The sequence below is a fragment of the Punica granatum genome, chromosome 2, assembly GCF_007655135.1.
Source record: "Punica granatum isolate Tunisia-2019 chromosome 2, ASM765513v2, whole genome shotgun sequence".
NCBI classification, from domain to species: Eukaryota; Viridiplantae; Streptophyta; class Magnoliopsida; order Myrtales; family Lythraceae; genus Punica; species Punica granatum.
The window spans coordinates 1,078,667-1,103,773 of NC_045128.1; the positions used below are offsets into that span (position 1 = coordinate 1,078,667).

Sequence of the window (25,107 nt, forward strand, 5' to 3'; positions counted from 1 at the left end):
AAAATATATCTGAAATATAAGTTGAAATGCATGACTAAGAGAGAGGTTATTTTATTATTTTATCATATGAAGTTTCCCGTCCCATTGTTTTGGTTCATGCCACCATACAACACTTGTCATACATGCGGCTCACTAATTAATTCATTAATATATACTTTAAATATTTTATTACATAAGATTATATAATGTTACAATTAAATTATGTGCATGCCATCAATCAGTCGAGCAGTACAGTAAACACATAGTGGGGTGACGACAGCATAGGATATGCAGTTTTCGTGATGTTTAATTTGAATTATAAGAAAATTAGTAGTGTATAGTCAAATAATGGATGATTAATATAAATTAAATTAATAAGTCGTCCTCTAGCTAGATCCGATGAGTGCATGCGTGGATGTGTACGTCAATCTAATGCCGCATTTATATAATTATTAATGAAATGATATATAGATTCTATGTATATAATTATTCGCGTTAGAATATTGTCTTAGGTTTACCCAGAAGAATAGGGAATCGAATGGTCTTTCTTGGCCGGTTTCCTAAACTTTAATATGTCAACCAGGTGACCATGACATGCTCAATTATATATGCAGTTTATAATAATTGTGTAATGACATCACATTCATCGTATGGTAACGTGATAGTAGAGCAAACCATGAAAACGACCAGAGCCTCCTCCTTGCTATGGGATGCATATTCAATTAGATCACAACTATAATATGCAGAATGCAGCGAGTTTTACGTATGTCTTACGATACGCTTCATGTGCAAGCAAAGTATACAATTAAAATTTCATGTATAAAACAAATAATTTGTTCGTCAGAATAAAAGTTCTACACAATGAAGTCTAATACTATCAAAAAAAAAAAAAGGGCATGGATTTAGGTCATTGTGCGAAATGGTTGCATTTCATACCATTTTAATTTTCTGTTACATCTGGTCTTTTTTTTTTTTTAAATTCCTTTTTACCAATACGCGCTGCGGAAATCAAGTAGTTCACAACATGCATAATCATACTCTTCGTCTTAGGAAAAAAAAAAACAATTACTTGCGTATAATCCATCCACAAATGCGATGATTACTATATATATTTAAGAAACTTGGGCCACAAAAAATGGACCCTGTAATTTCTGTGAGCCCAATAATTCGAATTATGCAAGTTATGCAAACGGGCCTTAATGGATCCAACTAATGTAGCACGTTTGGACCAGATTTAGGATAATTGTTTTTGGGATCCCAACAATGGACCAATTTCCACACTTTATAATTATATATTTGCTTATTTTGTATATATACATCGACCTAACACTATTCTACGGCTTCAACAATATAGACAGAAGAGCGTATAAAACATATGTACCAATAAATATATCGATACTGCTATAGTAGTAAACGTTCTGCTTTGATGACTATGTAAACCATCATATATAAAGTCGCATCCACAAATGCTTTTAAAAATCTATGGTCATGGGTATCTACCAAATTATAATGTCCCCCAAAAAGAAAAATTTGTAGGCAAAACTTTTACAAAAGTAAATAATATATGGCTTTGGTAAAGTTTCTCTTGGCTATTGAATCGTAGAAAGTCAATAGTGAGATCTTCATCTTCGCAGGCCGACGGATACAAAGAGATTTGGTTCATCATATATGGCCTTGACCATAGCAAAAAGTTTTTTAACACCTGATGCTGTACAAAGTGATATACTTCGGCTTCCACATAATTACATCTCTTTTCCTTAATATACCCATCAACTTATTAATTAGTTAATCTGCTGATTTCTATGCCAACATGGAGGAGAAGAGGGCCAAAACATTAGACCTATCGACAAATGATCATTCTTACGGTTTTTTTGATGTTCGAGCATTCAATGACACTTGGGATTGCACTACTATCGTGATCCGTGATATAGTCATCACTTACGTTCCAAAATCTAAAATTAAGTTATTAAACCCGATTAATATAGTTCTATTGTATTACGATGTATATAATTATGTATACTCGGTTTTTATTTATTTATTTATAATAAATAGATGTAATGGGACGCGGGCGGCTAAATCAGGCGCACGTGTTTTTTGACCACATTCATATCACGAATCACAAAGTGGAGATATAAGAGTGGTGCATTGAAAGCCTTGCGAACACCAATGAGCAGCAACCACGAAAGAACCAAAAACATTTTTCCACGCGGCCAGAAAAAATAAACATGAGATAAGGCGTTCGGTTCAAGTATTCTAAACGGATAAATTTTACCATTCGAAGAGTTTTATTATAAAAAGAAAGTAAAAAGTGATGTGATTCACAAAAAGTGAAGTGCATGTTGGGTTTCATATATATCCAACAACGAAGAAAATGAGGGGGAATTTTCGAAATGTTGGGGCCCATGCATATCTCAGTGGGCATGAAGTTTCACCATCAATTTCATTACAAACTAGCTACAATAAGAGAGTGAGGAGAGAGGAGTTATCTTCCTCGAAATACAGCCATGCTTTTGCTTTTGGAAAAAGGCATGATTATAGTTACACGCAGTTGCACACCTCATGACTCTTTTGGTCACATTCATTTGCCGACTGTTTGTATCGGTCGTGCATCTCGTGCTGCTGTATTGTCCTAAAATCCTCATCGATGTTAGAAGACGAATGAATGAATTGAATGGTTGAAGAAAGAACTTATATGATCGTAATGTTTCTCCAAGTGACGTATATCATAAAGCCGCTCGATATAAGCATTCCATTGCTTTATTTACGCTATACCGGGATCATCTTGCCCGGAGAGACGAAAGGACATGCTCTCTTTCTTTCTTTAGAATCCTTTTACGAGGGCGTCTTCGTCGAGCATAGAATAATATATTATCGGGGCATTCAAGTCAATAATGTACATTTGCACCTATGGAAAAAAAAATACTAATAAATTGATCAGAATAGAATTAAAGGTACATTCATTCTCTCGCTCATCATAGAAGATCAAGTGCTGCAGAGGAGAGAATATGGGGAGGACGCCATGCTGTGAGGAGATGGGGCTGAAGAAGGGGCCTTGGACTCCCGAAGAAGACTTCATCCTCACTTCTTATATTCAACAGCACGGCCATTCCAACTGGAGAGCTCTCCCTAAACTTGCAGGTATATACGAAATCAGGGCTCGGTTCATTCTGTCTGATTCTTCTTGCAGTGCACTCGAATAACTAGAACGTCCACCGTAACTTGACCAAGTAAGAGACCTGCAACCAAATAAGCTTTCGAGATAAGAGTGCTCAGTACTCATGAAATAGGTCATCTGTATATGGTAGGTCTTCTGAGGTGCGGGAAGAGCTGCAGGCTCCGATGGCTCAATTACTTGCGACCGGATGTTAAGCGCGGGAACTTCACCGAGGATGAAGAAGACATCATTATCAAGCTCCATGGACTTCTCGGGAACAGGTGCGCACATCATATGAGCTGTTATTTCTTTGTCTACCAATGACTTACTGGCTGCATCATCCATGTTATATGAGTAGTGCCCTGACGACATTTTTTTTTCTTTTTTTTGGGCACTGACTAGATGGTCTGCGATAGCTGCAAAACTACCGGGACGAACAGACAATGAAATAAAAAATTTCTGGCACACCCACCTGAAGAAACGAACCGAACAGCATTCGCTCGCTACTGCTCAGAGGAAGAATATCTGCCAAAACAGTCGGGGATCCAACCATGAGATCAATTCTGTAAAAGTACCGTTTACATTAAGCCGAAACAACCTGTTTGATGAGCAGCTACTCCAGAGATCAGTCCCACGCCAATCACAAAGCCTTCTTCCCAATCAACGTCAGCCACATGACTCGACGTCGGGCGAAACCATGAACCAGAGCAGGCCCAATGGTGTCAACAACGACGACATGGACTTCTGGTATAGCCTCTTCCTAAAAGCAGGAGACCAATTGGAATGTATCATCGAAACAAGCCGAGCATCCCATTGACGTGATCAAATAATCAATTGCCCCTTCACTTCAAGTTCCAGACATCATGCAAAGCGGCCTCCATATTTTCTTTCTTATGTGAGGCATTTCAATCTCTAAGCAGAGAGTGTAAGTCAGAGGAAAAAGCTCGGCTTCGAACAAACGCAACATCGTTCCAAAATAGCGCTGTATTCAAATAAGACATGTATCATAAAGGTGCAAATCCATAAAAAGGGAAGTTGTATTGTAGCTTTACTTCATTCATGTTGTTGTTCTTTTGCTCATCACTGACGAGACAGATCCATTGAAAAGATGCACGATATGTGATGTATTGACATATTGCATATCGGGATTAGTCTTACCAACAGGCTGGGGACACCTCCTGGTCTCACTAGGAAGAAAAGAAAATGCAAAATACTATGAAGAAAGAAAACCAAAAAGAGAAGAAAATGCAAAAAGAAGGGGGCGGGGGGGGGGGTGGAAAAGCGTTCACGGTGGGACTCGAACCCACAATCTCCCGCTCCGGAGGCGAGCGCCTTATCCATTAGGCCACGCGAACTGACTGATGGCTGGCAACCTTTTGTTTATTAGATACTAACGTGTACGTACTCTAACAACTTTTATTTGCAGGGTAAGTATTTGAAATCTACTGGAATTATTTCGTAGTTAGAAACATGCCGACGTCCAATAAGAGATTAGTCTGTCCGGTGTCTAAGACTGATTATTGTAGTTGTTTCTTCGCAGTAATTATGATAATTATTGTAATGGAGAAAATACCAATTCAACTTCAATGAATTTAAAACGATATTACCGCATGAATCAAGATTATAAATCATCTCATAGATAATATTCATAGAAAAGTAGAATTTGAAATAAATTCAACATATTATTAAATATATTATAGAAAAATATTATTCTAGAATCTAATGATTAATAATATATCTATTAATATATTGATAATTAATATAGTGACATATAATTTTGATCTATTTATCAATTAGATGTTTATGAATAATTAAAATTAGATTACACAACTGTCTGTTATGTTTGGTTGTGAAGTGGAAAATACTCAACTTAATTTCACTATACTTCACTTTACTTTTTTTTTTCAATTTAACAACACAATCATTATTTTTTTAAATTATCACTGGATATAAAAGTAAATTCTCATACATACTTTTTTTTAACTGTCATTTAATGCGAGTCTTGTGAATGAAAAAAATTCTTGTTTGGAGTATTTACTCCTTAGTGGGCCTATTCGACTCGATTGAATTAGTCGACAGCCTATTAATTTCTGAATATCAAAGTGCACACCAAAAAAACTTTTTAGGAATTTCAAAATATCTTGAGTTTTAGGGCCAACTCAACACTAAGTTATGAGAGTAGGAGAGAAGACCTTTCCCTAAGCATTTTGTAGTCAAAATATGCTGATATACAAGCATAGATTCGTCTCTCCATCAAGCTAGAGACACTTTGTAATCGTGTCGATATGGCAAATAGCACTCATGGGAATCGAAATGTGGTACATGATGGATGCCCCAATGTCGGGTTAAGTTTAGACACAAAGCACACCCACCTATAGGACTTTTACGATTTTTATCTCCATTCAAAGTTCAAAAATCGTAAAAAGCACCTTGTATTTAGGGCTAACTCAACCCCGAGTAGTGAGAAAATCACTTGTAAAATGAAAAGTTTAAAAATCACTTGAGCTTCAAAGCACATCATGATTAGGGGCAATTCGATATCGAGCAACGAATAATGATTGACACCTTTTGATGTCATAAGCAGAAAGAAAATGCAAAATAATAAGCTCAAAGATCACAGGAAATACCTTATGGTTAGGCCAATTTGACACTGAGTGACGATAATAGCGTAGAATGCTTTAATCTTGTGATCTTATCAAAAAAATAAAAAGAAAAAAAAGAAAAAAAAAGAAGGGAAAAGGATAATATCCTTAAGCTTGCGATCTCACCAAAAAAAGTAAAAGAGCGTTCACGGTGGGACTCGAACCCACAATCTCCCGCTCCGGAGGCGAGCGCCTTATCCATTAGGCCACGCGAACGGCTTCGCAGTTAGAGCTTCGTTATAATAATTAAACCAATTTGTTCTGTTCCGACGAATCCACCATTTGAGCTCTCTAAACCTCGAAGAGGAAGAAGCGGAAGAAGAAAGGGAAGAGAGAGATATTCAGCAAAAAAAGGAAGAGAGAGATAATCATCTGAAGTTCAGTCCATCTCAATGGCGACGACCATATCCAATTCCCTTCACTGCCCTAAGCTGCACCTCCCCCACAAGAATTACACTCCTAGTCCTCGTGGCTTACTCTCTCCTTCCTTCGTCAGGTGAAAATCCTAAGCTTTGCGATTGTGATAGGAAACAGCAAAATGATATGAAAACTCTGAATTTTTGGGTATTCTCCGGTACCCAATTTCCAGAAATGCCTGCTGTCTGTGTTGGGGTAACTGGTCGGCAAGAATCTGCTTGATAAGACTTCATGGTATCAGCAAAGAGATTTTTTGTTCACTGTTCTGTCCTATCTGGTCGTGTTGTTCTGAGCTTGATACTATGCCCTCAAATTATAAGCTTAGCTTGTTTCCACCTTATGACTTCATCGAGTTTTGACAGATTTTGTAGGACGGTGCCTCGAAGAAGTGTAGTAACCTGCTTTGCAGCATCTGCAGCAGGAAGTTCCAATTCAGGTGGCGACCTTAATCCGTATGAGGTAATACATGCTCAGATAAAGCTTGCACATACAATGGACTCAGATGTAGACGATTGTCGTTTTACAACTGTTTCGGTTCTGTCGTTAAATTCTTGTGCTTGAGCATAGGTATTGGGAGTTAGCCCTATTGAAGGATTCGACGTGATTAAGGCGGCATATACAAAAAAACGTAAGGATGCTGAGAGGAGAGGGGATGAAGCAACTGCTTCCCGAGTAGGTTATGGTGCCCTCTTTCTTGATATTCAATCTATATTTAAAAGAATGAAGTGGGTATATATTAGATTCGAGTTCAGCAAACTTACTTAGTGGTCAATGCATGTAATCAGCTGGAGAAGGCGTATGACAAGGTGATGATGGCACAATTGAGCAACAGGAAAAAGGGCGTCACATTTGGTTCCTTCAAGGTATTACTCTTCTGGCTTCATTCATCACGTTGAGGTAGTTTACTTAACGAGTTCAAAATCGATGATCCGTCTAACTTAATGGACTAATTTTGGGTCAATGCATGTAACTTCAGGTTTCAAAAGATATCAAATTTGCTGACAAGCAGCCAATTGTGCCCTGGGGACCAAGGTAACAAAAATGCTTCTAAGAGTTTATATATTACCTTCGTTTGAGTTAATAGTTTTGTGTGTAATATCTCCTATCTGATCATTGGAGCACACAATTTTCTACAGCCCTTGGAAGTGTGTAACTTTGTCAAGAGACACTCATTGAAAAGAAAAAAGGAAAATTGAAAGATTGTATAGACTTTATTTTTCTATTTAGGAGTCATAAACCAATTGTAAATTCTTCAAATTTAAGTAGTTCTCAGATGCTCTCTTGACTTGCTGCTTCTTATTTCTGCCTGTCTGTAAGCAATATTTGTCTAACTTAATGTACAGCGCTATGTCCTGATTCGGCAATTGATGTTAAGATGGTTAACTATAACTGTTGAATCTTCTATTGACCAGGTTCTCCAAGTCCTCCGACCAAGATACTCGCATCAACATGGCAATATCTGCTGTATTTGTAAGTCTGAATAATTTTCAATCGTGGAAACTGGCACAGGTTTGATTTAGGATCAACATCTTTGATGTCATGGTAGTTTTACTTATTCTAGATTGAATCTGAATTTTCTTATCTATGATACTCATCTTTTAGCTTTTCTTTTTGTGCAGACAGCTTGGGTCCTGATCAAGCAAAACGCTGAGTACAAGCCACTGCAATTCTTGTCATTTGTTTTTGTTTATCGGATTTTTGAGAAGTTGAAAGCATTTGAACCACCTGTATCTCCCACATTTACAGTGAGTTGCAGCAATGATCATTAGACTCCCACTCATTCCTTTTAATGAGAAATATCGAGGATGCTTCTCTGAATTGGGCAAATTGTTTGGCACGATCTTGTTAAGCGAATTCTGGACCATATAGCTGTATTAAAATATATATATATAATACATTTTAGACCCGCTTATATGCCAATTTGCTAGACATTTGATATGAGATTCTATGCAGGAAGATGGTGAGGATCCAGGTCGGGGAGTGCGAATGGGAAAAAGACTGCTTCGTTCTCTTGCTTTAGTTTTCGGTTGCATTGCCTTTACTTCTCTGGTACGATACTCTATCTCTTGCTCGCTCTTAGAGGCCGTACTTATTATCTATAAAGCATGGTAGGTGGATTCATTGTGGATATTTTTTTGGTAGACTATCTCGAGAATAAGCTACATTTAGATTAGCTCCATTAAGTGTATCGGTACAGCAGCGGATATAATATCGTCATCACTGGAATCTTTGGTTGATTTCTTGCAGGCTTACACTGGTCTACTGAACTTGATCGAGTTTGTAGGTGGTTATATCCCGGCTTTCCTTTACAATAACCAGGTACACGCCACATGAATTGCATAAGCAGAGCTGATTGTCAGATGAGGAATATTGTCTTGCAAAAACTACTGACAATTGCTTGAAAATAGGACCTGCGATTTTCGTTTAGGCCCGAGTTCAGTTTTAACTATCAAAATCCAAGGACCCTTTATTGAGAATGATGCTCCGAGAAAAGCTGAACCCATGCATAATTGTGCAATATAAGGATGTCGCGCTGGTGCTGTATGTTCTGAGCGTAGGTTGCCGATGCTTGTGCAGGAACCATTGGTGACCGTCACCAGCGCTCTCTTCCTCTACATAATGGCATCATACTATCGGTGACAGCTGTTAATGGCATGGATCCTTTGGGAGGAGCGCTTCACTCACGGTCGACTCGGGCCATCAAATTTTGTCGAACTTTAGTGGTTTTACTCCTTCATAGTCATCACGGGACACCAGTACTCGATCTCTTATATCATCATTAGATAGTGTTTTGTTGAGGCTGAGGAGCGTAGAAATTTCAATCTCATCTCTTGATGTGCTCGAAGAAGCAATTACTTGCTGGGCCTAATCCCCTCGAAACATGGGCTGGGAATGTCAGAATTGTCAATGGCCCCACTAATTCAATTTGCATGGCTCACTAATCCGGTCCGAAGCACTGTCGCATGATGCCGGCCACCGCATCACATTTCTCCGTAAGTGCTTCATTATTTTTTACATGTCCGAAAATAATGAGGTACTCAACAGATCTACTTGCGATTGCCCCCATAACGTATTGCCTTCTGGATTGTGATGCATGCTAGTCGGGAATCGGAATATATACCGCGTCGGAAGCTTTTTCGACAAAAACTACTACAATTCGAAAACAAAATAAGGTATATGTATATATATATATAATGTCATCGGGTGCGTACGTAATATTTTGTATTACTTTATCGATCGAGTACAAGAAAAGCGCACGCAGGAATCGAAGAAGTTTCCTTCCGGCTCTGCCCACCACCCACAGTTCTCTCTCCTCTCCGCTTCCTTCACGCAATTATTCTCTCACCTGCTGTACGTAGAAGGAGGAGGAGGAGAAGAAGAAGAAGAAGACGACGAAGAAGACGGCGACGGGAAATTGAACGAACTCCTCGTCTCCAAGATCTCGTCAAATTCTCCTCCACCTCCACCTCCACCTTCACCTTCACCCACGCGTTCCATTCCACCAGGCCTTGCCGGTCCACATCTTCCCCACCCAACCCCGATTAATTAATTAATTAATCTATTAAAATATCATGAGCAGCATCAACAATGGAAAGCCCACCGCCATAAAATCCCGAAACTGCCCCTGCACTTTAGTCAAATTCACTTGTGACAACTTACTTTCCATTCCCATGGCGATGAATTTCTTTCTTTCCTCCCCCAAAGAGAAACAGACAAGACAGACGGACGGACACGAATAATAAAACGTTATCTTTCCATCCATCCATCCAGCCATCTATCTATCTATCTATCTATCTTCGCTCTTGTTATTAGGTCACGTCACATGTGAACCCCAACACCAACGCCAGCAGGTACTGCCAAAATACCCACCCCCCAAAAAAAAAAAAAAAATTGTTCTTGAGCTGCATCGAAATTTTTCTGCTGAAATTTAGGTTGTCTGTTTTTTTTTTTAAACTTTTTGTCAATTGATTGTTTGAATTTGGTTGATTTTGATTTTTCGTAATTTCTGCTCTCTTTTTTTTCTTTTGTCCGTGTTTATGTTTTTATGTTTTTTATTTTTTGGGTTATGTAACGGTAATTTTTGTACCGGAATTGCCCTTGCCCGAAATCTCGTGTTACTTTTTGAGGGGGATTCTGTGCTCTGATATGATGATGATGAGGATGATGATGATGATATTCGATATAATCAAAATCACCTCATATCATATGCAAATCGATCAATCCCGTATATCATATGACCGTCGGGTTTAGTGGTCTTTAGATCGAGTCCGCTGGTCCTCTCATTCTGATTGAATCCGCTCAGCTGCTTCCAGACGAAGATCTGTTTGGGTCCTTCTTATCTTCGACACGTCCGGATTGCTTTGGTGTTAGGGTTAGATCTGCTGATTTCCAGATTCAGTTTCTCAGTATACTGTTGTGGATTCCTTCTTTTTTTTTTTTTGGGGGTATTAGGGTTACTGTATTTGTCCTCTTTTTTTTTTTTTTTTCCTCCTTCCTCCTTTGGATTATTAAGTAATTTTCCTTTTGGGATTTTAACTATTATTAATATTAATTTCTTTAACTGGATACGTTAAGTTCTGGTGTAGGCAAAATAGGATTTCTGATGGGAAGATCAGACTGTTGAATGAGGATCTTGGGTGATCTGTGATTTTTTTTTAGTTAATATTAATATAAGCTCGATTTTATGCTTTATCTGTGTCTGCAAACCTAAAATTTAGGGCACATTATTTAATGACAGTATTTCTTTGTTATCCAGTAATTACTGATTTTCAGTTGCTGTTGCAATTTACTTAATTCGTATCAATGATCAGTGGTAATTAATAGTGCTGTGAAGCGCCGCGTAACCCGTTTATATTTTACTTCATAATAATTTTGGAGTTTGCTGGAACGATGTTCTTGGAGTTTGTTTAAATACTAAGTGCTGCACCCGTTGGTGATTTGTGGGAAAAGTAAGATTTGAGGACTGGGAATTGAATGAATATTGAGATGTTCTGTGATCATTGACTGTCTTGTCCGATGATGAAGATGATGATCAGAATATATCGCCAATTAGATGCGTACATTGTTTATTCTTATTGCATTTGTTGGAAGAGGTGAACTGGAAATGCTTCAGACCACCTGTGCACTGGTTGGGGTACAATTTGTTAGGAACATGCATGAAGCTGATCACTACATATCACATAAATATTTGTCTGTTGGGCTTGTCTTTCTTTGATCTCCTTCTTCCTTTTATAGTGCTTAGTATTTGAAAGAGTTTCCTTCTTACATTCTTTTGCAGGCTACACCTTGCTTTTGCCACCAACGAAGTTTAATATTTGTATGGGCTACTTTTGGGTGGTGGAATTTGGCACAGAAGGTACCCTATCACTTCATCTTTCCTGCTATAGTTAAGATGGATGTAAATAGCATGTAATTCCATATATTCTACTAACTTTAGACTCAAATTGCTTGTTTGCTCATCCTTCGATGATGTGAGCCCAAATTCTGATGATGCCACCTCCTGCCTTTTCGCAGAGTGATGGGAACTGAACTCATGAGAGTCTGTGCTAAAGCAGAGAACGAAGAGTTTCCTTCAGTTCCACCTGGTTTCGAGTCCTTCTCTTCTGTCCCAGCAAAGGGAGTAAAAGACGAGATAAAGGAAGAGATGAAGCAAGAGAGCGTGAGCTTGATGAGTTGCTCAGTCCCGGCCATTGCTTCTGAGCTTCCACCAGTGCAGATAAAAATGGAAGTCGAGCATACTGATACCAAAAGTGTTACAAGGTCACTAAGACGTAGATCATGGGTCAAGTATAACCAGCGTGATTGCAGTTCAGACGATGATTCCGACTGTGAGAAGGTTTGCGAGAATATTCTTTTCTCTTCTCTCTCTGTCTGTTAACTTTTGCAGGGGGACTTCGGATGTGTTTCAAGCTCTGTAAAGGGTGTCCTATGTTACCAAATTTATCATTTCCCAATCTTGTTGGTGAGTTTTTGCATCTGTTGTTGCAGAGTTTCTGTCCAAGGCCCCAGCTTCCTAAAGGAGTTATCCGTGGGTGTTCAGACTGTAGTAACTGCCAAAAGGTTATAACATTACATGACTTCTATACTTTTAGATTTAATGTGACTTTCTTATATGGGTCCCTTGTCGTGGTCCCTTTATCAATTGTAATCTCTTAACTATTTCTTTACTTATGGATAAATAATCACAATATATGGACTATACCAAAACGCTGATGAGCTAAAAGCTGCGCACATTGCACTGCAATCACACCCTAAGTCTTTTAGTCGACATGATTAACTAGTTCAGTTTTGGACAGGTTATTGCACGATGGCGTCCAGAAGATGCTCATCGGCCTGACCTGGAAGACGCTCCAGCTTTTTACCCAACTGAAGAGGTTCTTACACCGATATAATTATATTTCAGTTGTTTGAATTGTCGAATTTTGAATGCAAAGTGTCTTATCGTGGATAAATTCCTCACTTGATCATGATCCTGTTTATTCAGGAATTTCAAGATACTTTAAACTATATAGCAAGCATACGCCCAAGAGCTGAACAATATGGAATCTGTCGGATTGTTCCTCCACCATCCTGGAGACCTCCGTGCCCACTGAAGGAAAAGAATATATGGGAGAATTCACATTTTGCAACTCGTGTCCAGAGGGTTGATAAACTCCAAAATCGAGATTCTATGAGAAAGATGTCTCACATTCAGGGCCAAATGAGGAGGAAAAGGAGAAAATGCATGCGGAATGGGGTGGAGTCAGTGAATGGACATGGGAATAACTCATGTCTTGGTGGATCTGGAGTGTATCCGAGTGAATTTTTTGGCTTTGAACCAGGGCCTCAATTTACCTTGGATACATTTGAAAAGTATGCAAATGAATTCAAGGCCATGTACTTCAGTCAGAACGAAAATGGTAGTGAGATAGGAGATAAAGTAAGTCCACCACGAAATATTTCTGAACCATCATTGGAAGACATTGAGGGCGAGTACTGGCGAATGGTGGAGAAACCTACTGAGGAAATTGAGGTTTGAGATTCTGTTCTTTCCGTTGGTAATTATTTCTGTCTGCTATGATGCTCCTAGTTTGCCTGATCTAAGTTGTTCTGTCTTTGCTTCAGGTTCTTTATGGTGCTGATCTGGAAACAGGAGTTTTTGGCAGTGGTTTTCCAAAGATGTCAAGTGATGCTAGTTCTGCTTCTGAAGGATGTTACACGAGATCAGGGTGGAACTTAAATAACTTTCCTAGGCTTCCTGGCTCAGTACTTTCATATGAAACCGGTGATATATCTGGTGTCCTGGTGCCTTGGTTGTACATAGGGATGTGCTTCTCCTCCTTTTGCTGGGTAAGTGTGTAGCCATCTTTTCTCAGCCTGTAGCTTGTTCTGTGGTCTTGCATTTGATATAGAGGACATTAGATGCTGAAATGATTCTTTACTTTTGATCTCATGTGCTGAGCCAGCATGTTGAGGATCATCACTTGTATTCACTAAACTACATGCATTGGGGCTCTCCAAAGTTATGGTATGGTGTCCCTGGAATGGATGCTGTTAAGTTGGAGAAGGCTATGAAGAAGCATTTACCGGATCTTTTTGAAGAACAACCCGACTTGCTTCATAAGCTGGTAAGAATATTCTTCCTGCATGTTGGAGGAGCTACTTAATGATATCTTGGATGCGAAAATATGCCTTATGTTCCGTGCAAGTTGCGTGCTGATTGAACTTATTCCTCTTTGTTTACAAGTGCAGGTCACACAACTTTCCCCCTCAATACTCAAGTCTGTGGGGGTTCCTGTATATCGCTGTATTCAGAAGGCCGGAGAATTTGTGCTGACCTTCCCTCGTGCATATCATTCGGGTTTCAATTCTGGCTTCAATTGTGCAGAGGCTGTAAATGTGGCACCTGTTGATTGGTTGCCCCATGGACAGATTGCTGTGGAGTTATACCGTGTTCAGGGAAGAAAGACTTCTGTTTCGCATGACAAGTTGTTGCTTGGTGCTGCAAGAGAAGCAGTGAAAGCACATTGGGAGATTAATTTACTGAAGAAAAACACTCCGGATAACTTAAGGTGGAATGATGTCTGCGGGAAGGATGGGATCTTAATGAAAACACTGAAGGTGAATACATTTTTTCTCACACCTTTTATTAGGTTTACATGCACGTAAGAAAAGGCTGTGTGGAGTATATCAATAGAAAGAAATATGTTCGCTTGTCAATGTGAATAATAACTATTGGCCATAAATCCATTACCAGATCGCCAACAGTTTTCTGTCCAAGAGAATTCTGAACTAGTGAAGAAGCCCCGTTTTAAGACAAATTAGCACTTACAGAGCTTTTACATGTACATAATAATTTTCTTAATAGTTACCGTACTTCTATACAGCTCCATTAAGCATTTGACATCTAATCATTTTACAGACACGTGTTGAGACGGAGAGAGCTAGGAGGGAGTCTATCTGCAACAGTTCAAGGATAATGAAGATGGAGAGCAACTTTGATTCTGTTTGTGAGAGGGAGTGCATCATATGTTTATTTGATCTGCATCTTTCTGCTGTGGGTTGTCATTGCTCTCCTGATAGATACGCCTGCTTAGATCACGCAAAGCAGCTCTGTTCTTGTGCTTGGGGCTCCAAATATTTTTTATTCCGTTATGACATTAATGAACTAAATATTCTTGTGGAGGCACTGGAAGGAAAATTGAGTGCTATCTACCGATGGGCAAGATTTGATCTCGGGCTTGCCCTGAGCTCCTACGTTTCAAATCAAACTTCCGGAGTTACAGGTAAAATCTCTCATTCCACTGAAGGTACTGCACTGATGGAGCCGAAACCTCATTCCTCAGTTTCCTACATAAAGGATTTGCTTTTGAAGAATCTATCTAAGAATACTGCGAGATCTTCAACTTCTCATGGCTCTGTTGAAGTTGAGACATCCCATCGGAGCTCTCAATTATTCATAAAAGAAGAGTCTCGTGCTGAAACATCTGCGTTTGAGGATTCTGGAGCAAAGAAGCCTTTGACTGCTTCAGGACAGAATGAAGTCATTCTCTTGAGTGATGATGAAGATGAAAAGCCTAAGGTAGAGAAGCAGGTTCTCAGTACGTTGAAAGGAACTTCTGTCGAAGAAAGAGGAAAATCTTCGGAGAGAGTAGTTGGTTCTGATAATAGTGCCGCAACATGCAACACATCTGGAGATGCAATATCAACTGCCTCTATCTGTGAGAAAAAATTGGCCGCAACTCAGGAGGATGCAAATTCATTACCTGACACAGGAAAAAGTGTACCCTTATCAATTGATGCTTCGGAAACTACAAAGATTCAAGATCTTTCTTTAGTTCCAGGAGAGGTTGAAGCTGATACTTCGCCAAGTTCCCATGGCACCGCTTGTTCTCGGGTGGACCTCGAGCATTCTCTACCTTGTGGCAGTGAAAAGTTGAACAATGAAGAAAGACGAGAAAAGTCTCGAACAATTGGGATGTCAAATGCAGTGGACAGTGTAAGAAGTACTGCTGCATGCTCGTCCACCAATCAAAACAACCTGGACAAATATTTCCGTCAGAAGGGGCCCCGTATCGCAAAGGTGGTACGAAGGATCAACTGCAATGTTGAGCCCTTGGAATATGGATCAGTACTTGCTGGAAAATCATGGAGTAATAGTCAAGTCATATTTCCGAAAGGTATGGTTCATGTCTCGGGGTCCTCTTTGTCTTGTGAGTAGAGACTAACTTTAAGTTTTTCAAATGATGCAGGGTTTAGAAGCCGGGTCAGATACTTTAGCATACTAGAGCCAACAAGTATGTGCTACTATGTCTCGGAAATCTTGGATGCTGGGGAAGCTGGACCATTGTTTAAGGTATGAACATAAAATAAAGTGAGAACTTCTCCTAAGACAATGTATGCAAGAGCAGCCCCTTTCAGTTTAATCTTTGAGGTTCCTTTAAGAAAGTTGACATGGCTGGGTAATGTTGTATGCTAATTTTTAAACTAAGAGAAATTCGGTTCTATTTGGATTTGGTCTGCTGGGTTTTCCTCGTCCTACTCTTTTGAAAATACGAAGAAAGTATGCTACATCTCACTTGACCATAGACACTGAATTGTCCTTAAGGTGCAAAAATGTGTTTTTGTTTCTGCTGGCATGCTTTGATTGTTAAGATGGATGACTGTAATTTTTCTCGGCTAGGAATTCCTCTAATATGATTTGGGCGCAAAGTGATACTTTTGGTATAACATAGTTTGATGGCCATGATTCTCTGTGCCTTTACGTAGCAATATGTGCAAATTTCTCTTAGAGAAATTTATTCTAATTTTTTCAGGACTGTCAGCTGCCCTCTGGTTAATTTGTTCACTTTGTTTAGGCTGATGCTTCATATGGACTAATTGTGGTCTTCAACTCTTTCTTTCCCAGGTTTCTGTGGAACATAACCTGAGTGAGCTGTTTATTCACATTTCCCCCACCAAGTGCTGGGAAATGGTGAGAGAGAGAGTAAATCAGGAGATCACAAAGCACCATAGAATGGGGAAGTCGAATCTTCCCCCTCTGCAGCCTCCCGGGAGTCTTGATGGGTTTGAAATGTTCGGGTTTTCTTCGCCAGCAGTTGTGCAGGTAAATTGGTCTAAAACTTGGCTACTGATACTGGGAGATGCCACTGTTAAAGTTAACCCTTCTCGTTTTGATTGCTGATATTTCTGAACAGGCCATAGAAGCATTGGACCGAAACAGGGTGTGCACCAATTACTGGGATTCCCGGCCCTATTCTCGGCCCCAAGTTCAAATTCCACGGCCAGACCACGCCCAGAACATCAACATAACGGACAATACTTTCCAGGACAATTTAAAGGAAACACGGGACAATGTCTTGCCCGGTGAGGCCAATTCAGTACTTAAAGGCCTCCTCAAGAAGGCAGACTTGGAAGAGTTGCGAGCACTACATAGCATCCTGATGCAGAATAGCTCAAGCATAGACCGAAGCTTGGTTGCTAAACTCCTCACTGAGGAAATCCTCAAACGGCCCCGATGAATTGCAGCGTTCAGGAATTTGAAACCCGAGCCACAGGTTGAGTTTCTGACTTTTGTACATAACACCTCCTGCCCAAGTTTCATCTGCAAATTATACGGTTCTTCTTCAACCGTTCCCCGGGTGAGGAGAGGAGAAAGAAGCGGGAAATGCAGACGGGTATGCAGAAATTTTCGTTGTTCTGTGTCGGGTATTCGTTGTCACGAAGAAACGGGAATTTTTTTTTTTTTTTTCTAGGCCTAGCAATCTTCACGATGAAGGTTTTCTTTTTCTCAATTAATCCGAAGCTGTGAACCAAAACTGGGTAGGCTAGTCTTGTTCGCAGTGTCGATGGCCTTCCATCGGGTTGACAACCCAATTTTTGTCATTTGACCGGAAATGATTCAATTTTTAACTCGAAAATTTCGTGATCAGTGAAGTTTTAACTCGGTGCAATTTCGTGATCTACCAAATCTAAGATTTCCCGAACTTCAACTGGCCTCGTCGTTCTCTCTCGAATCGGCAAGTTCAAAGTTCCTCGGCCAAGGAATATAAGCACGTAAATGAAACTGCAACAAACAAGAGGAGAATTCCCGATGATTGACATTTGAATCGTGCTGGTTGAGGCCCCATCCATGGTGCCTAATAAGCCCAATAGAAAGACATAGAATTTGGGCCAAACTAGACCGCGCCCATTCAATATAAATTCTGTGATTTATATATAAAAAAAATTGAAAATTTCATGTAGTTAACCGATTATATTCAAATTTTATGTAGCCTTTTCTTGTCCTTTTTTTTTCCCAACTAATGAGAATTTTACAATTTTTATTATATTAAGATTAAAATTACACATTATCTACTCGGTAAATGTTATTACTCTCTCTCATATTGATAGTTGAATATAAATTCCGTGATTTATATAAATAAACTTATAAAATAATGTTTTTTAAGGTTTTGCGTATGGCGTGGATATGTGTAATAACATCATTTAAGCGAAAAACTTAATTTTATAACTACCACATTATTTTTAAGGATGTGATTGAAAAGCAGATGTATCATTTATTCTTAATTTAAGTATGACATCATGACATGTATGAATATTATTCCCTCTTCTCTTTTTCATTTTGAAAAGTCGGAAGTATTATTTATTCGTAATTTAACAGACACTACTTTAACAATAACTGAATCTGTGAATTTCTTCGTCAACATTGTAAGAAATAAACGGATGCTAGGCTACAGAAGCAGGCCTTTGCGTCCTCAAGCTGAACAAATTCTCGAATAACTCCCTATGTACGTATGTAACCATCTCCCTCCACATTTGGCTTTGGCACTCAATCATCCAAATCTTGGAACCTCAAGGCAAGAGTTACGGCAAAGGATATGCTGCCGGACTTCTTCCATATAGTCCCCATGAAGGTGGTATGGGTCGATCATGATCATGCCTCCGTAGCCAGACTTCCGAGAGCTGCTCGAAGACGTGGACGTCGACTAACATCCGAATGGTGATGACAACCTTGTTGAGTAGAGCCTGTCGACGCTCGTGGATTCCACGACGATCATTTTCGATCTTATTGATTCTTGCTCATCACATCATTACGAGATAGACTTATTTAAAATTTTCTTTGTAAATAAACAATTTATTATTATATATGTATATTTAAATTTATAAACATAATATTTATTTATCTATATAACTAAAGCGACTAGGACGAAGACGGGTAATATTCACTTTTCGATTTTACCCACAACAATATAGATCAAATAACTAGTGACTATAAGTTTAAGAAATATGTCATTTTTAATTAATTAACATATTTTCAATTAAACATATAGAGTGAAATGATATTTCAATTATCAGTTTTTAACTTGTTATTATAATATTTATTTATTACAATGTCATATTTCAATGCAGCATATTAATTTAACAAAATTCGTACAATGTCATACTTCTGCAACCCTAAAGCCAAGCCCTGCTGCTTCGTTGAGTTCGTTCTTGTCTCTGAGACCATTCCTCCGACCGACAAACGGTGAAGAACCGGCAGGCGTCGCTTTCACTTCAAGGAGCGGACCGAATCAGCCGGCGGAGAATAAAGGAGGTATTCTTCACGGTTCTGTCCTTCTATCTTCACTCGTTTGAGTAGATAAGGCGTGACGAGGTCGAAGTTGTAGATGGTTCGGCTGCTTCGAACTTGAATGCATGGTTTTGAAATGAGCTGAACAAGAATCTCGGTGTCTATTTGGAATTTAAAGCAAAGATTCGTGGTTCTTGAGCTTGTTCTATTTTTTGTTTCATCCATGATGTTTATTCTTATTTGCGATGTCGAGTGAACGGGGAATCTTCCAGTTTAGGGACTGATAGAATTGATTAATTTTGCTGATTGGTTGGACGCATACTGGATATAGTGATCTGTGGATTACACTGAGTGTTTGATTTCCTTCATTTTCTTCTGGGGAGTGTGGGGGAGTGATCAGTCGAGCTGGAGTGGACATGAATCATATTGTATGTGTTCCTGGCATTTCATCTGTGGACCTTTTATATGTAATTTCCTCATTTGCTTACTTATATATATTTTTTCTTCTAAATAGGGATTATTCAAACTGAAAGAGGGCAATTAGGCTGAAAGTTTCTACCTTGAGGAATTAATCATTTCGTGTTTTAGATGATCTGAAAAAGAATACCCTGCACAAGATAGCACTCTCTTGCTTGCTCGAGGCTTAAGGCATCTAGAGAGAGGAGTTAGATGGCGTTTCCAATAGCATCGCAAAGTTCTGCAGTGGAAGCTTCTTTTTCTCATTGTCTGCATGATCGCTCTGGCCAACTGGGCCCCATTCCTGGTATTGATAAGATCTTCATGATTAGAGTACCTAGCTTTCTCGCCAATTGCTCAATTAGATGCAACAGTGATGCGCAGTTTTGCTATTCAAGCCGGCGCATTGGCAGTAGTGGAAGATGTTTTAGTACTTTATTGCACAGGGTTCAGCAGCAAAGTATTAGCTTAAATGAAATTGATGCTGCCCAAAATGTGTGGGTTTCCGAAAGTTACTTAAATGGTGCGGAGAGAACAACCAGAGAGCAAGGCAAGTCCAGGATAGGTTCTAGTTCTTCTGACGGTTCTTTTGTTGGAAACAATGAGGAAACAAACAATAATATTCTTCAAAGCCTGTGCAGCAAAGGAAGATTAGTACATGCAGCAAAGCTGGTAGATGTCATGGGCCGGCACAACCAAATTCCTCATTTTCCTTCCTGCATAAACTTGATAAGGGGCCTTATCAGGATTGACCGGCTAGAAAATGCTGCCAAAGTCCTCACGGTAATGGTTATGTCTGGTGGGATTCCAGATGTCATCACGTACAATATGATGATCGGTCGTCTTTGTAAGAGAGGACAACTGAGAGCTGCCATTGATCTCTTTGAAGATATGAGCTTGAGTGGTTGCTCTCCCGATGTAATTTCTTATAATACCATTATCCGCAGTATGTTTGATCATCGTAATTATGATCAGGCTATTGGGTTTTGGAAGGACCAATTGAGGAAGGGCTGCCCTCCCTTTCTAGTCACTTACACCATCCTAATTGAGTTAGTCTGCAGACACTGTGGAACTGCACGGGCGGTGGAAGTATTGGAAGAGATGGCCATAGAAGGTTGCCATCCTGATATTGTGACGTACAACTCGTTGGTTAATTACACATGCAAGCAGGGCAAGTATGATGATTTAGCTTTAGTGATTCATAATCTAATCATTCATGGGATGGAGCCCAATGTTATAACTTACAACACTCTTCTTCATTCTCTCTGCACCCGTGGGTGTTTGGATGAAGTGGACGAGATTCTTGCAATCATGAATGAGACCTCACGCTTCCCCACAGTTGTGACTTACAATATTTTGATCAATGGTTTCTGTAAGTTTGGTCTTTTAGATCGTGCCATCAAGTTCTACAATCAAATGGTTCAGGAAAACCACTTACCTGATATTGTAACGCACAACACCCTCTTGGGTGCTCTTTGTAAGGAGGGCATGGTCAACGAGGCAGTCCAACTGCTACACTTATTGTGTGGTACGAGCTCTGCTCCCAGCCTGATTAGTTACAATATCCTTATTGATGGCTTTGGCAAAACCGGTGATATGAAGAAAGCAATGTCGATATATGATGAAATGATGGATAATGGTATCAAAGCTGATGATATCACCCACCGGTCCATGTTTTGGGGCTTCTTTCGGGCAAATCAACTCGAGGATGCTGTAGACATTCTGAAGGAGATGAGTAAAAGGAATCACAAGATTGGAGATGCTGCTTACAGATCCATGATCAATGAACTCTGTAGAAATAAGAAAGTTGACATTGCCATACCAGTTCTTGATATGATGATCTCTAGTGAGAAGAAGCCCGATGGGATGACTTACTCGACTTTTGTCGACAGCATAGCTGCAGCAGGTATGAAGGAAGCAGCTGACGAGTTGCGCCGTGAGCTTATTGGACGGAAAGTTCTCACTGACAAGAATATTACCCAATGAACAGTGAAGAAACTTAGTCAGAGATCCCAAGGCAGCCGATTTCTTCTTTGTTGATGTACACAGTGTTCTCGAGGTGCTCTCCTGTCTTTCACTTCATTGTCTTCCCCTTTGGTGTCATTCTGTTGCTTGTTGCCTCTTTAGCCGTTCATACATGTCACTTGAGGAGGTTGATCAAACAAGAAGCAGATTCCCCTTGTTTCTGTATTAGCGCGAATCATGACCCAATGGCAACTGGGCATTAGATTCCCAATGGCAACTGGGCATTCTCATGCGTATGGTGATCAGAACAGGCATATACACGTGCAAGTTCGTCTCTTGGAAAATTGTAGCTTAGCATTCTCTTACAAAGATGGTCACAAAGTTTAATAAGCTTGGGATGGGATTTGCCAGCATTTCATACCGGATCAGGTATAACAAGCTATAATGCTAAGTTGCATACACTTGATCGATTATCCTATGACCTGCTTGAAGATTGTGCGCGTGCCAAGATTAATACGAAGAGCATTCTGTTCGAGCACCTTCTTCTCCCACCAGAACTGGTCATTACTAGGAGGAATGGGCAAAGATAACATTTGCACAGACCAGCTCGTCTTGTCTTCCTGTGCACGTATAATAGTCGGAATACTATTACGTAAATGCAGAAAACAAATGGCAGAGAAATCTGAAGCAGCAATGCAGAACAAACTCACTGGCTAATCATAACGATCGTCTCGATCTATTCACATTCTTTTATCCTCAGCTTCAGCTATACCCATCCCATCCCGAAAAAGAGCGAACGATAGATTGATAGATCCTGCGAATCTGGAATACCATGCCGCCTAAGGGAGAACATTCTCGAGATTTCCTAGTTCGATGCACAGAGGGTGAACCTCATAATCGACATTCTCGGGATTTCCTAGTTCGATGCACAGAGGATGAACCTCAGCCATGGTCAATTCCTTCGGAGGAAGGAAGTGATCAAGTTGGAGATTAGGAGGAAACAAACACAGAGTGAGAGTGACAGAGAGCTCGAAGCAGGGCGCATCCTCTTCTTTGTACTTTATACGTTGGGTTGGAAATGGGGAAGAAAGGATGCGTCCGTGACAACTGACGATTAAAAAAACAAAAAAGTAAATAAAACTATCATAATTCCTTGCTTCCTTGGAGTCCGATTCGAGGCTACCGATGGACCTCTTATGAAAATGGGATTGGTGGCCCAGAAGGCCCAAACAAGCAAAACCCAACGAAAAGGTTGGACAGAGATGGCAGTGCCCACCGAGGGGACAAATCGAGCAGCAAAAGGTTGCAAAGGTCGGGATCAGACCCAATTTAAAGCTCTGGAATCATGATAGTAGTAACCAAACCATGTACCACCAAGGTGGTAGCCCTGCTGGTAACAGACTTCACCTTCCAAAGAAGAGATTAAGGGGTCGAAACTCGACTTAAATACGAAAATGCTTGCGTTAGTAGACCCTTGTCCTATACCTTATGGGAGTTGTTCTGGTTCACTGTGCGCTTTATTCTAGTCTTCAGAGGGGGTTGTTATGCTGGTCTCCCCCTCCCGGCCTTTTGATACAGCAAAAAAATAAATAAACAAATAAATAGATAAAGAGAAACCAAACCATGTATCGAAGTCTTTTATGATCTGTGTGTTGAGTTAGTGCGAGTTGAAACCAAACCATGTATGGAAGTCTTTTATGATCTGTGTGTTGAGTTAGTGCGAGTTTTCCTTATTGTCTTAAGGATACTCTGGTAACCTATGATGGTCACGATGTTATGCTTTTGAAGAAATAGAGATGGGTGAGAGCACATGATTGATTAATCGTTCTTGTTCTGGTGGATGAGCTTTAGATGACTCTGTTGCCTATGATGAACGATAGAATGGCTAATACTGTTTCTGGCAAGGTCGGGTGTCCCTGGACACCGACCTGTTGCAGCTCAACGAGCTAGGTGTCCTCCCTCGCCCTCGAGTCGAACGATAATATCTTCGACCAGTTGCTCTCACTTCCTCAGACCCATCGGCTGGTACTTGCTCCGTCACCTCATACCTTAATCATATTTTGTTTGTGGTGATGCGTTGCAGTTTGCTCTGCTGATTGCATGTGCTGCTCTTTTATATCACTAGAAGCTCGATAAATGTCTCTATGGAGTTAGCAAGTGGCCTTTAGTAATCATATCGTACAATAGCCTTGTATTCGTCGTGTACTAAAGAGAAATGATCGCTCAGGTCGACGATGCTCAGGCACTCTGGGATAAATATTTTGAATATATTGGTAGTGCACTGCTGAATGCGAGGAGTAACTGGTGATTCCCAGTAACATTTGTTTCCCCGTTTCGAAAATTGTGAGATTGTCGGGATCATGTTAGCGGTTATTACGGTTTTGCTTCAACTATCTTATTTGCAGTATGTAAGTTCCAGTGAATGAACATAGTACGTTATCTATAACTGAAACAGCTAGCACGTGAATTCCTTTCCTTGTATTGAGTCATCGGCAGCAACGGGTCCAGCTGCATGCCCCGAGTCTTGGAAGTTTGTTGGAGTAACTTACGGTGTGTTTGGTTTCAAAATTAAAGTAATTTTGATTTTGATTGTGGAAAATGACAAATGAGATGAGATTATAATTTTGACTTGGAAAACGTGTGTTTTTGTTATGTAGTGTGTTGAGTTAAAGTTAAAGTTAAAATTTTTTAATCCGGAATCCAAACAAGATATATTTCCTGCTATATGTAGACTAGATGTGGCATATATGGCTTAATAATAACCCGTAATGTATATGACTCGGGCTGACCAGGAATGGCAGGCAAGCAGAACCTGCTTCAGAAAAACGTGAGCTCGTTAAAGTGGGTTTAAAGGATCGGATCAGCCACAGACATATTTTGCTGGACAGGCTGCTAGCATCGCCACGAGCTTCTTCTAAGGAGTCCTCCTTTTAAATTTTAACTTTGTGAATGCTTTCATTAGATTCCCTACAGGCATATATTAGGCTTTCAATGGAAGATGATGTTGAAGATGTCCGTGGACGTTATTTTCATCCGTCGGCCACGATAGCAAAGTCATTGCCGTCGCAACTCACCATTAATATTATATTACTATTATTGTTATTGTTATTATTGGTTAAGCGAAAACTCGATTTCGTAATTATCACCTTACCTAAAAGGATGTGGTTGAAAAGTCACAATAACGAAAGAATCCTATAGATTATTTGGCCATTCTTATTGATTGGAAAACGTCATTAGGATATCGATACCCCGTAGTTTTGGGGGTGGTACCGTAGAATCATCATCATCCTTCAATATTGTTTATCATCATATATTTGGCAAATCTTTATTATTATTATTATTATTATTAAAATCATGTTGTAATCCACGTTGTTGAGTTATGGAGTTTGAAGTACTGTGATTCCGGATCGAGAACGGTGATCCAACTGGCCGGTGAGTTGGCTGGG

General features: G+C 39.8%; 4 protein-coding genes and 2 non-coding genes across 9 annotated transcripts; 4 read left to right on the forward strand and 2 right to left on the reverse strand.

Moving 5' to 3' along the window:
* The first annotated feature begins 2,778 nt into the window (after positions 1–2,778).
* Positions 2,779–4,191, forward strand: LOC116194162 (transcription factor MYB15-like). Its single transcript, XM_031522912.1, has 3 exons — positions 2,779–3,117; positions 3,285–3,414; positions 3,536–4,191. The coding sequence occupies exons 1-3, from the start codon at positions 2,985–2,987 to the stop codon at positions 3,948–3,950; spliced, it is 678 nt and encodes a 225-aa protein (XP_031378772.1). The 5' UTR covers positions 2,779–2,984; the 3' UTR covers positions 3,951–4,191.
* Positions 4,192–4,415: 224 nt separating this feature from the next.
* On the reverse strand, positions 4,416–4,488 carry TRNAR-CCG. Its single transcript has one exon. It is a non-coding gene; the product is annotated as a tRNA-Arg (tRNA).
* A 1,430-nt stretch (positions 4,489–5,918) lies between these two features.
* TRNAR-CCG lies at positions 5,919–5,991 on the reverse strand. Its single transcript has one exon. It is a non-coding gene; the product is annotated as a tRNA-Arg (tRNA).
* Positions 5,992–6,075: 84 nt separating this feature from the next.
* On the forward strand, positions 6,076–9,145 carry LOC116194160. 2 transcript variants are annotated; one of them, XM_031522911.1, is made up of 10 exons: positions 6,076–6,271; positions 6,564–6,651; positions 6,760–6,864; positions 6,978–7,055; positions 7,169–7,224; positions 7,605–7,662; positions 7,812–7,937; positions 8,146–8,241; positions 8,440–8,511; positions 8,770–9,145. In XM_031522911.1, the coding sequence occupies exons 1-10, from the start codon at positions 6,168–6,170 to the stop codon at positions 8,830–8,832; spliced, it is 846 nt and encodes a 281-aa protein (XP_031378771.1). In that variant the 5' UTR covers positions 6,076–6,167; the 3' UTR covers positions 8,833–9,145. The 2 variants fall into 2 exon arrangements, with proteins under 2 accessions (XP_031378771.1, XP_031378770.1); XM_031522910.1 differs by having other exon boundaries at positions 6,077–6,271; positions 6,555–6,651.
* Positions 9,146–9,779: 634 nt separating this feature from the next.
* LOC116194159 (putative lysine-specific demethylase JMJ16) lies at positions 9,780–17,616 on the forward strand. 3 transcript variants are annotated; one of them, XM_031522909.1, is made up of 13 exons: positions 9,780–10,043; positions 11,471–11,548; positions 11,707–12,028; positions 12,181–12,252; positions 12,489–12,566; positions 12,677–13,204; positions 13,297–13,521; positions 13,638–13,799; positions 13,924–14,292; positions 14,594–15,851; positions 15,924–16,027; positions 16,580–16,777; positions 16,869–17,616. In XM_031522909.1, the coding sequence occupies exons 3-13, from the start codon at positions 11,711–11,713 to the stop codon at positions 17,190–17,192; spliced, it is 3,636 nt and encodes a 1,211-aa protein (XP_031378769.1). In that variant the 5' UTR covers positions 9,780–10,043; positions 11,471–11,548; positions 11,707–11,710; the 3' UTR covers positions 17,193–17,616. The 3 variants fall into 3 exon arrangements, with proteins under 3 accessions (XP_031378769.1, XP_031378768.1, XP_031378767.1); XM_031522908.1 differs by lacking the exon at positions 9,780–10,043 and adding an exon at positions 10,075–10,124 and having other exon boundaries at positions 16,869–17,251; XM_031522907.1 differs by lacking the exon at positions 9,780–10,043 and adding an exon at positions 10,213–10,564 and having other exon boundaries at positions 16,869–17,251.
* Positions 17,617–19,095: 1,479 nt separating this feature from the next.
* On the forward strand, positions 19,096–22,054 carry LOC116196879 (pentatricopeptide repeat-containing protein At1g08610). Its single transcript, XM_031526803.1, has 2 exons — positions 19,096–19,264; positions 19,755–22,054. The coding sequence occupies exon 2, from the start codon at positions 19,910–19,912 to the stop codon at positions 21,680–21,682; it is 1,773 nt and encodes a 590-aa protein (XP_031382663.1). The 5' UTR covers positions 19,096–19,264; positions 19,755–19,909; the 3' UTR covers positions 21,683–22,054.
* The last annotated feature ends 3,053 nt before the right edge of the window (positions 22,055–25,107 follow it).

What these genes read in the sequence shown, in the direction of transcription:
- LOC116194162 (XM_031522912.1), top strand. Translation starts at nt 2,985, where the DNA reads ATGGGGAGGACGCCATGCTGTGAGGAGATGGGGCTGAAGAAGGGGCCT. An exon ending in AGCTCTCCCTAAACTTGCAG is followed by an intron (nt 3,118 to 3,284) that starts GTATATACGAAA and finishes TGTATATGGTAG; the next exon opens with GTCTTCTGAGGTGCGGGAAG. An exon ending in CATGGACTTCTCGGGAACAG is followed by an intron (nt 3,415 to 3,535) that starts GTGCGCACATCA and finishes GGCACTGACTAG; the next exon opens with ATGGTCTGCGATAGCTGCAA.
- LOC116194160 (XM_031522910.1), top strand. Translation starts at nt 6,168, where the DNA reads ATGGCGACGACCATATCCAATTCCCTTCACTGCCCTAAGCTGCACCTC. An exon ending in GCGACCTTAATCCGTATGAG is followed by an intron (nt 6,652 to 6,759) that starts GTAATACATGCT and finishes GCTTGAGCATAG; the next exon opens with GTATTGGGAGTTAGCCCTAT. An exon ending in TCACATTTGGTTCCTTCAAG is followed by an intron (nt 7,056 to 7,168) that starts GTATTACTCTTC and finishes ATGTAACTTCAG; the next exon opens with GTTTCAAAAGATATCAAATT.
- LOC116194159 (XM_031522909.1), top strand. Translation starts at nt 11,711, where the DNA reads ATGGGAACTGAACTCATGAGAGTCTGTGCTAAAGCAGAGAACGAAGAG. An exon ending in CCGACTTGCTTCATAAGCTG is followed by an intron (nt 13,800 to 13,923) that starts GTAAGAATATTC and finishes TTACAAGTGCAG; the next exon opens with GTCACACAACTTTCCCCCTC. An exon ending in CTTCGCCAGCAGTTGTGCAG is followed by an intron (nt 16,778 to 16,868) that starts GTAAATTGGTCT and finishes ATTTCTGAACAG; the next exon opens with GCCATAGAAGCATTGGACCG.
- LOC116196879 (XM_031526803.1), top strand. Translation starts at nt 19,910, where the DNA reads ATGGCGTTTCCAATAGCATCGCAAAGTTCTGCAGTGGAAGCTTCTTTT.